This window comes from Phasianus colchicus, chromosome 11 (genome assembly GCF_987193195.1).
Source record: "Phasianus colchicus chromosome 11, bPhaCol1.hap1.1, whole genome shotgun sequence".
Taxonomy (NCBI): Eukaryota; Metazoa; Chordata; class Aves; order Galliformes; family Phasianidae; genus Phasianus; species Phasianus colchicus.
This window is the reverse complement of record NC_143446.1, coordinates 20,182,477-20,194,666: the sequence shown is the minus strand read 5'-3', so window position 1 is coordinate 20,194,666 and position 12,190 is coordinate 20,182,477. Positions and strand designations below refer to the sequence as shown.

General features: G+C 58.9%; 2 protein-coding genes across 2 annotated transcripts; one reads left to right on the top strand and one right to left on the bottom strand.

Moving 5' to 3' along the window:
- Nucleotides 1–4,178: 4,178 nt before the first annotated feature.
- OXTR (oxytocin receptor) lies at nt 4,179–8,450 on the top strand. Its single transcript, XM_031605397.2, has 2 exons — nt 4,179–5,186; nt 7,044–8,450. Exons 1-2 carry the CDS (start codon nt 4,259–4,261, stop codon nt 7,289–7,291), a joined length of 1,176 nt encoding a protein of 391 aa, XP_031461257.2. The 5' UTR covers nt 4,179–4,258; the 3' UTR covers nt 7,292–8,450.
- A 91-nt stretch (nt 8,451–8,541) lies between these two features.
- Nucleotides 8,542–11,909, bottom strand: CAV3 (caveolin 3). Its single transcript, XM_031605410.2, has 2 exons — nt 11,717–11,909; nt 8,542–9,353 (listed from the first exon to the last, which is right to left on the bottom strand). Exons 1-2 carry the CDS (start codon nt 11,828–11,830, stop codon nt 9,012–9,014), a joined length of 456 nt encoding a protein of 151 aa, XP_031461270.1. The 5' UTR covers nt 11,831–11,909; the 3' UTR covers nt 8,542–9,011.
- Nucleotides 11,910–12,190: the final 281 nt, after the last annotated feature.

Sequence of the window (12,190 nt, the reverse complement as noted above, 5' to 3'; positions counted from 1 at the left end):
GCCTTTCTCATTGGTGGCACACTGCTGTGCCCTGGGGTGTGCCTGGGAGGTCGGATGGGGTCACATGCACTGTGACACAGCACGTCCCAGGGCCAACCTTTCCTGCACCTCCAGGTGTGTAATGCTGTCCCTCATCACAGGCCCTAATTGTGGGTAATGTTATCCCACATCACAGAGCTTACTGACATAATGGACTTTCAGTGGGTGTTCTGGATGCAGTAATGCTGTATTTTGTATTGCTAGGAGATCAGAGCACCAATGGATTGATCCATAGGGATTTCAGTCACGGCTGCCACGTTATTCCTGTGCCCACCTGTGAAGCACAGGAGAACCATTCTTTTCTCTATCCTCATTCCCCACCCTCATCTAAATATGATAACATTCAGCAGTTTTGTTACCACAGCAGTGTTCTGCCTTTTCTGGGCAGTGTGTGCACAGGAACACACATCTCAGTGTCTGTAGGGAAGTCACCAAAGCCGGGCCTCCTGCAGGCTGAGTGCCAGCGACACGGGGTAGGCAGGAGGGAGCGGGCAGGAGCAGCAGGTGAGCATCCCGTCCCACTGCACAGCGCCTGCAATGGCTGCAGCCGTGGGTGAGAGCTGCGCCTGAGCGGCCGTGGCTGGGACCTGAAGCATTGCCAGACCCGTGTGCCATGGGGGCTGTAAAGTTGGGATTCCAGAGAGCTATTGGAAAAACTGCTATTTCGGATGCTGCAGTAAATTGAAATTAAATTTAGCCTTGGCGCTTTTGATTATTCCAACGCATGTATTTTTAAAATAAATATCTTCCCAGCTCGGCGGCGTTGTAGATGTATTAAAGCTGGAAGGAGTGGGGGGTGACTCAGAAAACCCTGTGATTCTCTCAGGCCTCTTTGCCTCAGCGCAGTTTGTTTGTTTCCTCATTGCCGGGAGCTCTGCCTGCAGATGGAGCTGCGGGGTATCCCCGCTCCCGTCCCCGCGCTGGTCTGGCAGTGGGTCGGTGCTCCCGGTGCTGCGGAGCGGCACGTCCTGCTCCTGCGGTCCCCTTCCCACGCAGACATCGCAGGCTGTAGCTGCAGCCCCACGGCCGGACCCTCTCATGGCATCGTGCAGAGCAGCTGCGGATGTCCCACCGTGCCGCCCAGCCGCACCGTGCCCTCACTAATTGGTGCCAGAAAGTTGACGTGTGGGTAGCGTGATGGAACTGCATCGGGCTCTCACGCATCTCCAGCTTTCGAAGGGGATAAACACAAAGCAGCGGTGCCTTTCAGAAACGCGGTTTGGAGCTGCACGGTCAGAAGGGCTCCTGCAGCATGCACAGCAGCAGGCAGCAGCCACGTGCAGTTATCAGCAGAGGGTTCTGATTTCTCAGTGACTGCGCTGCTGTTGTCGGGGTGGGAGCTGCCCATCTGCCCCGTGCCTGCAGGCGCCGCTCCGTGCCGTGCAGGGCCGGGTCCTGCCGGGGAGATACCTGTGGGAGCTGGTTCACATCTGATGCTGACAGCCTCAGCTGCTCAAAGCAGCATTTATGGGCACCGTGAAATAATTCATTATGGCAGCTGGCAACTGCAGAGGAAGTTTGTTTTGACTGGAATTAGTGGTTATGAGGATGGGTCGGGGTTTCCCTTAAACAGGAACTGAAAAAGCTGATGAGGGGAAAGTTCAAAAGAACAAGTCCTGTGATTTCTGCCCGCTGCACCTCCTGCTCTGCACACCAAAGGGACAGCAGCACTGCTCAGCCCTGGAGGTGAGGAGAGCTGCCCAACTAGGCTGGGAGGGGTGGCACAGGGATGGGACGGGACAGGGCAGGGATAGAACAGCATGGCCCCCACCAGTGAGTGCTGGGCTCGGTCTCAGCCCACAGCTGTGAGAAGAGCTGCACATGGTGAAGGTGACCGCCTGTCCTCGTGCAGAACTGCAGGTCCCACTGCTTGGGGAGCACCCTGGGACACTGCAGGAACTCATTCTCTGCCGAAGCACTTTGCTTTTGGGTGAATCTTTGTGGCTTGGTAAAACAACATGTCAGCTGCCAAGTGGTGACAGCCAAAACTCGGGGTAATAGATGAGGAAACACGTGGGAGAGTCAGATATTGTATAATAGGTGGGGCAGGTGCCAAAACCCAGTGAGTGACGTATGTCTCTGAGCCACCCGGGAGAGGAGAAACTCATATGGATGGAGATGCTGTCTGCGCTGCTCACTGTAGGCAGGCCTCATGAAGGCAGAGCTCTGAGTGGGGCTGTCCAGCCCCAAACCTGAGGGATGTGCCTGCTGGGAGCTGAGGGTGCAAAGGAGATGGAGAGGAAAGCTGCAGGCAGTGCTGCGGTACCCCTGTGCCAGCGAAGGGCTGCAGGCTTCCCTTCAGGGTGCACATGTAGCATGTGGCTTGCAGCACCTGCTCTCCTGGTTTGATCCCCCTCTGTGGTGGGGAGAAGTAAATCACAGCCCTCTGGCAGGGGCCACAGGCACTCCCTGCTGCTCTGCCAGGGTGTGGATGCAGAGCATTCAGCCCCTGGCCTGGCTCTGCAGCCCACGCAGTGCTCTGTGCAGATGTCAGCATGGAGCCTCACCCAGAGCCAGCACATTCCAAGTGCGGCTGATGGAAACCTTTCACACCTTAAAGCCCGTGTTTGGACAACCAGGAGTGCAGCCCTTCCCCTCAGCAGCTCAGTAGGTCCCTCCTGCACCTTTAGATCAGAATGGACATAGCATCAGGTTTGGCGTTGGCAAGGAGACAAATGGAACGAGCCCCGGCAGAGCTCCCCGGGCACCAGAAGCAGCACAGGCTGTGGTCTGCATCCAGGAGCTCCATCCTATCCCACGGAGAGCTCCTTGTAGCTGGGGCTGATGCCCCTCTGACAGCACGGAGTGGGCAATGCTGCTCCATCCCAGGGTCCACACCTCAGGTGTGTGGCAGCAGCGCGGCCGCCCCAACCCGCCCCCAGCACAACCTGCAGCTGTAGCGGGACGCCGAAGGAGCAGCGCCGAACCCGAAGGCAGCTCAGAGCTCTCCCTGACTCCACCACAGCCAGGATCTCGCCGAGGTCTCTTCCTTCTACAGAACTCTCCTGAAAAAGGCAGAACGAGGGGAAAAAAAAAAAAAAAAAAAAAGCATTGCCCATGGTGAGCTGCAATCTTCAGCGATTCCCACAGCGTTTTATTGCCCGGAGGAGGAAAAGCGTGAACCCTGGAGGGAAGAACTTGCCAAAGCGTTTAACATTTTTACATCTCGCACAGAGCAAAAGGTTCCCAAAAATCTTTAAAAATAACTGCGGGGATGTTTATTCGGGGCCGAAGGGTGGGAGCGGCGGGGCTGTCGGGGAGCAGCGCGGTGGGACGGCGGCAGCGCTGTGCTGGGAGGCCGCTCGGGGCTGCGCGGTGAAAAGGTGCCCCGCGTGGCCGCTGCTGCGGGGAAAGGCAGGCAGAGGTGCGCGGTGCTGCAGCCGTGCGGGGCAGCGAGCCCTGAGAAAACACTGCTGTGCCCCGCCAAGCGAGGGCTGAGGTCGGCACTGACGGCAAACGGTATAGAACGTGGCCGCGTATTTTTTCCTTTCTAGCGGTGATTTAGCAGTACTCGCAGATAATCTCGAAAGCAAAACTCCTCGGGGGTCGCCGCCGCTCCGGCTGCCAGGCAGCACAGCGCGAGCAGCGGCGCGCAGCTGCCATCCGCTCCCCCCCGATGCACGGGGACACCCCGGCGGAGAGCCCCGAACCCAGCATCGCTCAGGGACGCGCCGCTCTTTTCCAGCGTCAGAGCCCAAAACCGCCGCTGCCGGCCGCCGCGCAGAGGGGATCCTCCTTGGGTCCCCCCCGGGCGGAGCTCCCCGAGCGCGGATCGGGGTCGGGGGCTGCACGGCGCGGCGCTGCCGCTCCCTCTCGCGGCAGCTCCGAGCGGGCGGGACCCACCTCGGTCCCATCCGTGCCCGCGGGCGGGGCGGGACGGAGCCGGCCCCCTCCCCATCCCCATCCCTATCCCCGCCCCGCCCGGGGCTGGGGGTCCTCTCCGCGCTCCTCGCGGTGGAGCCGCGTGCGGCAGCGGCGGGGCCGGTGATTGCCGGCCGGACGGCGCTGCGCTCCTCTGCCGCCCCCCCCGCGTGCCGCTCCTCGCGCGTTGCTGTCGCGTCGGGTCCGCGGGCTGCGGATGCGGCGGGAGACTCGGGGGGGGCCGGGGGGGGGCGGCTGCCGGGGGGCTCTCCGGGCACAGCCGCCCGGGGGGGACGCGGCGCTGCGGGGAGCGGGGCCGTGAGGGGCCGAGAGGTGCTCGGCTCTATGCGGGGCGGCCATGGAGAAGTTGTACCTGGCGGGGAGCGGCCTGTGGGCCAACGGCACGCTGGGGAACGGCAGCCTGCAGCCCGAGGACAGGGCGACCGTCAGGAACGGCACCGCGGACCCCCTGAAGAGGAACGAGGACATGGCCAAGGTGGAGGTGACCGTGCTCTGCCTCATCCTCTTCCTCGCCCTGAGCGGCAACCTGTGCGTGCTGCTGGCCATCCACACCACCCGGCAGAAGCACTCCCGCATGTACTTCTTCATGAAGCACCTGAGCATCGCCGACCTGGTGGTGGCCGTTTTCCAGGTCCTGCCCCAGCTCATATGGGACATCACCTTCAGGTTCTACGGCCCCGACTTCCTTTGCCGGCTGATCAAGTACTTGCAGGTGGTGGGGATGTTCGCCTCCACCTACATGCTCCTGCTGATGTCCCTGGACCGCTGCTTGGCCATCTGTCAGCCGCTGCGGTCCCTGCATAGGCGGGCGGACCGGGTCTCCGTCCTGCTCACCTGGCTGCTGTGCCTGCTGGTCAGCATCCCCCAGATCCACATCTTTTCCCTGCGGGATGTGGGGAACGGAGTGTACGACTGCTGGGCTGACTTCATCCAGCCCTGGGGACCCAAAGCCTATGTCACCTGGATAACCCTCATGGTCTACATCATCCCAGTGTTGATGCTGAGCGTCTGCTACGGCTTAATCAGCTTCAAAATCTGGCAGAACGTGAAGCTGAAGACGGCCCACGGGCCCCCCGGGGGGCTGAGCTCCACCGCCCGCGGCGGAGCGGCGTTTGCCAGGGTCAGCAGCACGCGGCTCATCTCCAAAGCCAAGATCCGGACGGTCAAAATGACCTTCATCATCGTGCTGGCGTTCATCGTGTGCTGGACGCCCTTCTTCTTCGTGCAGATGTGGTCGGTGTGGGACACCAACGCTCCGCAGGAAGGTACGTCCTCCCCCCCGGCTGTGTGCGTGCAGAGACTGCAGCGGTCCGGGCCGGGGGCTGAGAGAGACAGCAACGTCCCGGGGGCCTGTGGGGGGCGAGGAGAGGTTCTGAGCGTGGAACAGCACCGGGAGAGGCGGCAGCGGCTGCCCCTGCGCTCCCCTCACTGGAGCCGCGTGTCTCCCGTGCCGAATCCTTTTTTTTCCTGCGGTACCGCTCTGTCGCCGCTGATTCTTTGTTTCCAACTCTTCTTCCCTCCCGTCCCTCCCCTCTGTTCCCACCCGCCCGGGCACTGTGCTGCTTCTGTATGGCTCTGGATGGAGCACAGGTCGTCCAAAAGCCCTCTGAGTTAAGTGCAAGGTTTTGCCTCCTGGGTGCGGTGTCACTGCTTTGCTATATTTTAAGCTCGGTGCTGGCTGCTGCTGCCGTCCCCGGGGCTGCAAGCAGTGAGACTCACCGCCCGGCTCAGATCCGCGTGCTGTGCGAGCCGCTGCTGCCCCTGCACGGGGAGCGTCCCCGCGTCTGGGAAAAGCCGCGTGCGGAAAAGCTCTGCACAACTTTGTGAGCTGCGAGGAAGGACAGCAAAGTGCGCTCAGGGGCAGCTCTTTGGGCACCAGCGGCAGTGCGCGGTGTGGGGCTGCCGGAGGCCAACACCGGGCTGCGGCTCTGTGCTCTGCGGCTGTGTCCGGTCCGCCCGCCTGCCAGTAACGGGCTGTTGGTGGCACCGCGATGTCCCCGCGGCCCTGCGTGTGCCCTCCCAGCCGCTGGAGCAGCTCTCCTGCCCGGCTCCAGCCGCCCTCGCTGTGCCTTTCTTGCTTCTCTCTGCTCACTTATTGCAGGTGTGGATGTTCAGCACAGCTTTTTAAGCCCTCCCGGATGCTCCCGACAGCTCTTTCTTGGTTTTCTATCTAATGAAGTCTAGCCCGAATGTCTGATTTTCAGACGCTGACGATGCCGTGTCTTTCCCTTTCACTGTGTGTCCAACCCGCAGCCCCAGGGCTTCTCCTGACCCATCAGCGAGCAAACACGCTGGTGCTTCGTCCGAGGGCTGCACGGAGCACCGGTCTCCCAGCTGCAGCTGCTCACAGACTGCGGCCGTGTCTGCCTCTGCTGGCCCCAGAACAGAGCAGGGAGTCCCTCCATGTGACATCCCTATCCCTGCCACATAATGTCCCCAGCCCTTGCCTTGGCAGGCCGAGCTGGCTCTCGAGGTGCTCCTGGGGGCCCCTTCCAATGGTGCAGCCGTGCACTATGAAGTGCAATTTATCAGCACCAGAGGCAGAAGAGCTGAGTTGGCGAAAGATGGATTTATATCTTTTTTTCTAAAGTGGATTGAAATGCTGTGATGTGCCTCAGTTCTCTCACCACGGGTTTTCAGCAGTTTCCCTTTACTTTATTGATGAAGAGCAGCTGGAGCAGTTGTCTAGCAGTTCCTAGAGCAGGAACTGTGGGTGAGCGGGTTAAAGGTGGATTTGGAAACTAGACCCACAGTTTGTGCTTTTCTTCTGGTTTCAGAGGTGTGAGTGCGTTTTGGCTGAAGCGGAGAGGGAACAGGCACAGCCAGACTCAAGCCAGACACCTCGCTGCCGGTGCTTCCAGCAGGGCACAGGGAGAGCAGGGCGGGGGCACAGAGCTGGGGGATGGCACGGCTGTGGGTCCGCAGCCCTGTTCTGATGGGATGGAGCCGGTCTGAGCTCTGGGCTCTTGGGAGGGAAAGCGCTTTGTGCCGTGCCAGCGCGGTGCTGTGGCCATGGCTCTGCCCTCCTCCCGGTGTTTGCATTCACAGCGGCAGCGCGGGCGCTGAGGGCCCACAGGGGAATTCCTCACCCCCCGCACCCTGACGCGCTTTCTGCCTTGCAGCCTCTCCCTTCATCATCGCCATGCTGCTGGCCAGCCTCAACAGCTGCTGCAACCCCTGGATCTACATGCTGTACACAGGGCACCTGTTCCACGACCTGATGCGGCGCTTCCTCTGCTGCTCCGCGCGGTACCTGAAGGCTCGGCCGGCCTGCGAGCTGAGCGTGGGCAGGAAGAGCCATTCGTCCTCCTTCGTGCTCAGCTGCCGCAGCAGCAGCCAGCGCAGCCTGGCGCAGCCGCCCGCCACGTGAGGACACACCGGGCCGAGTGCTGGGAAACACTGGGACTGCGAGAGGGGAGTGCAGTGTAAATATGTAGGTGTACAGACGTGTGTGCGGGAGAGTGCGGGCAGCGCGCGGCGTCGGGCTGGGCAGCGGCGAGGGGAGCTCCGTGCTCAGGGCTGTGCGGGGCTGAGCAGCACATGAGCCCGTTCCCACTGGTGGCTTTAATGCACAGACCGTCATCAGAGCCCCTCCTGCACGGAGCTCATCTGGGACGGGGCTGAGGGTGGGCACCGCGGGCTGGCAGGAGTAATGCCAGCATGGGACTGGGGATCTGTGCAATAATACATCTGCTGAGCGTGCTCCAGGCTTCTCCTAAGGCATTTGGGTTACAGTGGGCTCCGTGGGGTTGAGGAGCTGCCATCTGGTCCCCCGAGGCCAAGCACTTTTCTGGGTTTGCAGCTGATAGCGTTTGATCTTTTCCACCAATGCAACCTTCTTGCTTTGTAACGCACAAAGTCATGCTCACAGCATGGGTTTTTTAATTGTTAAGGAATACCTGTAAATAAAACTTTCTGACCGTGTCTTGATGGAGGGGAGGTGCGGGAGGAGCACTGTGCCTAAGGACGAAGGCCATGGATGGCTGTGATGCATTTCACATGGTGTGAGGGTGCTGCTGAGCACAGGGCGGTGTGCTGAGTGCTGTGTGCAGTGCTCCATGGGCTGCATGAGGCGGTGCTGGGGGGGGCCCAGTGCTGCTCCCCTCACTGCCTGCAACCCCGTGGGTGCAGCAAGGCTCAGCCTTAGTGTTGGGAGTGGGTACAAAAAGCGCACTGAAATCTGTACCAGTTTCTTTTTTCACTGTCACCAACACATACATTGTCACCTGCCATGTTGTGGCGTTTCTTTCCATGTTTTTCCAGGAGCTTCAAGTGGGCTGTCAGCACACACAGCCCATCTCAGCACCTTCCACCAGACTGATATAAGGCGTTTCCAAAGCCTTTTTTCCCCCATGTTCATCTTCTTTCTCCCGGCAGTGGGGCAGGGCAGGGTGGGGTCCAGGGATTTGTCGCCACAGGACACCAACCACAGTCTCAAAGGGCCAAAGGGAATCAGAGGCACTGCAGCAGGGCAGCATGTGCTGCTTGTGGGGCTGTAGGGATGGGAGGTGGTGGGAGCTGGGCTGGGATTCGGCTTGGGGTGGGAACAAGTAGAACAACGGCTACACGCTAAAAAGAATATAATTCCAACATGGCTTTAAATTATTTTTATTCCAACAAAAACCTTTAAAAAAATACCTGTGATAAAGTGTTTTCAGAAACATTTTTTTCCTACAAACATTCAAATATCCTTTATTACATGCAGCCATCCCGAGGCGCAGTGCTGTGCAGTATCAGCGCTATGTTGCTGAGGGCAGCAGAGCTCCACGACCCCACAGCAGAGGAGCACCACGCAAACTATGCCTCTCTCCATGGCATCACACTGGGAGAGACTTTGGCCTCAAGTACTTGTTGGGAGCCGAGGGAAGAATAAATTGAGAATAATATCTTAACAGAGAGACCTCCTGGGCCCTGGTTCAGCACAGCGCTTCGGGCAGCACCAGTAGAGCACACAAGTGCCTCCGTGTCCTTGACATCCCAAGGACAGCTGTGCCCAGAGCCCCAGCACTGCAGCAGAGACCCGACTGCTGTGGTTGCACTGTGGCTGCTCGGGGACCGGCACAGCGCGGCGGTTGTGGTGCTGCTGGGATTTAGGTTTCCTTCCGCAGCACAACCCTGACGTTACTGCAGATCTTGGAGAGCGCCTCAAAGAGCGGGTCACAGAAGGTGTGGATGCAGAGGGAGTAGATGCGGCTGACGCACTGGATCTCAATCAGGTAGCTCTTGATGCAGGGCACCACCGCCCAGATATGGCAGAAAGAGATGAGGGCGAAGAGGAAGCCCCAGACCACAGCCAGGGGGATGCCCAGCACGGCCGAGAGCAGCCGGTAGCACCAATACTTGCTGACGGTGAAGGTGGTGTAGCTGCTTTTCCAGACACCGTCAAAGCTATACGTCCCCACGGGCTCAGCTATCACATCCTCGAAATCCACCTGGCATGGGATGGAGAGAGGGAGTGTTGGCACAAAGCAAGGTGCAGGAGCTGCTGTGTGCAGGGACAGCTCGGGGGAGGGAGTGGTTCCATCACAGGGTGAGCACAGATGTGATGCCCAGGCTGGAGGGGCCTCGTGCCCAGCACTGCACCGTGCCCACAGGCACAGGACATGGCCACAGGCAGGGGTGGGCACAGCCATACTTAAGGAAGCCAGAGCCCATTCCTATGTTCTTTTAGCATTCAAGGACATAAGCTGCCCACACGCAGGAGGTGTCTGTAAAACCCCACGGTCCTCCTGATCTACAATTTTCTTATTATACATCTAGAGGCGAGATACCCAGTTCTGCCTGTTTGCATTCTGCTGAAGAGGGAGGGATCAGCCTGGCCATGTCCTTGCAGGGATATCATTGCTATACGCGGCCATTGGGAGCATCTCTGCATTGCAAATATTCCTAAAAGCCTCCAAATCATGCACAGACCTCACTGCGTTGGAAGCCATTTTTAGGGAATGCATGAACCAAGCCAATTCTCTTCAGAAAAAGCACCTTTCCTTGGTTAGGCTGACATGTCTGCTTATGCATTTATGTCCAACTGCAACATCTCTTCTGTTTTTGGAAGCTCTTTGATCATAAGATCATTCTGCATCACCTTGAATTTCCTGGGGCTGGCAGCAGGCACCAGGACAGACACTGACATGGGCTGGGAAAGAACAGCCCTGTGGGTGGGTGCAGGCGGGCACAGATGAGCAGCCCCCCTCCCCTCCAGACCCTGCCCAGCCGGGATCCAAACAGGTTCCAGCTGCCTGGCCAGCTAATCAGGGGATAATTAGTGAGGGCAGTGGCAGGCTATAAGAAGGAGTCTGTCCTTCTCTCTTCCTTTTGCTTCCTATGTATCAGGAGGGGCTATTGAGGAGAGATCGGACACCGGCTGAATCCTGAGCTGGGCTCTGCCCCACAGCCTTCAGCGAGTGCCCCCAGGCACCACCTGCACATCGTGCCTCGTGGCTGGGAGGAGGCTGGAGGCTTCAGGGTTTTGCTACGTGCTGCTGTGTGTGTGACAGGAATTTGCTGCCTGCAGGTGGGTGCCCTTCTGCCTGCGAGGCTGCTGCCCCTCCCTGTATGGCTCTGATGTACGCCCAGGGTGTTTTCTGGTGTGCTGTTGCCCAGGCTTTGGCTGCCCATGCTGTTCCAGGGCACAGCAGTGCCGGGGCTGTGGCTGTGCCTTTCCCTGCCCAGCTTATCATCTGGTCTATTTTTGGGGCTGGAAGAATGTGAGGTGGCTTCATCAAATGCTTTGAAAGCAGAGGAAGTAGCGTAATTACATGAGTTGGTGGGCTGGAAAATCCTCTGCAGGGTTTTTGGAGCTTGAGTAGGAAAAGGGGATGGGAATGGCCTGTGGCTGGGGAGAGGGCCTTGCTGTAGGCGCTGCGTGCTGCTCCTGCCCTGCATCCCCTTCCCACAGCTGGCCCTTATCCCCAGCAGCTCTGCACGGAGGTGGGCAGCGGTCAGGGCCTGCAGGCACACCTCCCCCTGCAGAGTGCCCAGCTCTGGCTGTCACTGCGCAGCCCCTCAGGGCACTGCCTGGGTTTCAGCTGGAAAACAAAGCGTTTCAGCACACAAATGCTTTTTGCTGCTGCCATCGAGGTCACAGCTTGCTCAGAAGTTTTGTGAGCAGTTTGGGCTGTGCCATCCCTCCTGGTGTGCCATGTGCTTTGATCTCAAAGTAGTTTTAATAAAACTCATCCCTCTCCTCCTGCCCTACTTTGGGCCAACCTTACCCCAGTGTTAGTCTAACAAATCCCATTACATGACTGACAGAGCAGACAAGTTTCAGTGGCCAGTGCTTAGGAAGAGGCTTTTCTTTTCCCTTTCCTCTCTCTCCTCTCCCTTTTCAGAGACATGTGCTCCTTTTGATCAAAAATAGAGGTGGGTTGCTGCACTCTATGCTGGCATGCAGGGGAAACGGTCTTCTTGCAAACAGGACAGTGCTCATCTCAGTGCTCTGCTGCTCGGACTGCTGAGCCTTGAACATTAGCGACTTCTCAACTTTTTTCAAAGGTTCCCTTTCAAGCAGCGGTATGGGCTGACCCCATTTTATTTTTGGCTACCCACTGCTGTGACCAGTGAGGGCAGCCCCAAATGTTTTCAGGCCCGTGGAGACGGGCAGGACATTCAAGGAATAGAACTACAGCATCAGTGGGGCCATGTGCACTGTAGGGCCAGAGGCTGTGGCTGTTCTTCTCCCCCCACCACCTGCAGTGCAGCCCCTGCCCTTGTGGCAGCGATGAAGCCCTGGCTGCTTACACTCCGTGCAATGGGGAGGGAGCTAGTGTCCTAAAAGCAGTGCTCAGGAAGTCCTTACCTTTACAACGTCTTCGTTGATCCTCTTTGGATCTCTGTTCACCAGGTCGATCTCCTTGATGTGCTGGTCCTTGATGATGATCCTCTCCTCCAGCTCTCTCTGTTCCTCAGCCATGGCTCTGGTGCTGCTGGCTGCAGTGCTGGGGCAGTGCAGAGGGCAGGCTGTGAGAGCTGAGCAGCTGCCCCACGCCCTGGCTGTGCTCCAGGCTAAAATTAATGTTGTGTTGCATCGGTGCCCTTAAAGGGGCTGTGCTGGAGGGACCCCGTGGCCTGGGGGGGGCTCTGGGGGCTGACACATCCTTGGCTAAAGCTGCTGTGGTGTAGTTTGTAGGTGTCCTCAGCACACACTGTGTGGGTGTCACTGGAGCAGGTTGCATGGAGAGGTTGAGGATGCCCCCTTCCTGGCAGCACTGAAGGCGAGGCTGGATGAGACTGTGAGCAACCTGGTCGAGAGGGAGGTATCCCTGCCTATAGC

Bases quoted from the DNA above. Each gene is read 5' to 3' on its own strand.
- CAV3 (XM_031605410.2), bottom strand. From the start codon at position 11,830: ATGGCTGAGGAACAGAGAGAGCTGGAGGAGAGGATCATCATCAAGGAC. The intron at 9,354-11,716 runs GTAAGGACTTCC...ATCCCATGCCAG, and splicing joins TCAACGAAGACGTTGTAAAG to GTGGATTTCGAGGATGTGAT.
- OXTR (XM_031605397.2), top strand. From the start codon at position 4,259: ATGGAGAAGTTGTACCTGGCGGGGAGCGGCCTGTGGGCCAACGGCACG. The intron at 5,187-7,043 runs GTACGTCCTCCC...TCTGCCTTGCAG, and splicing joins CACCAACGCTCCGCAGGAAG to CCTCTCCCTTCATCATCGCC.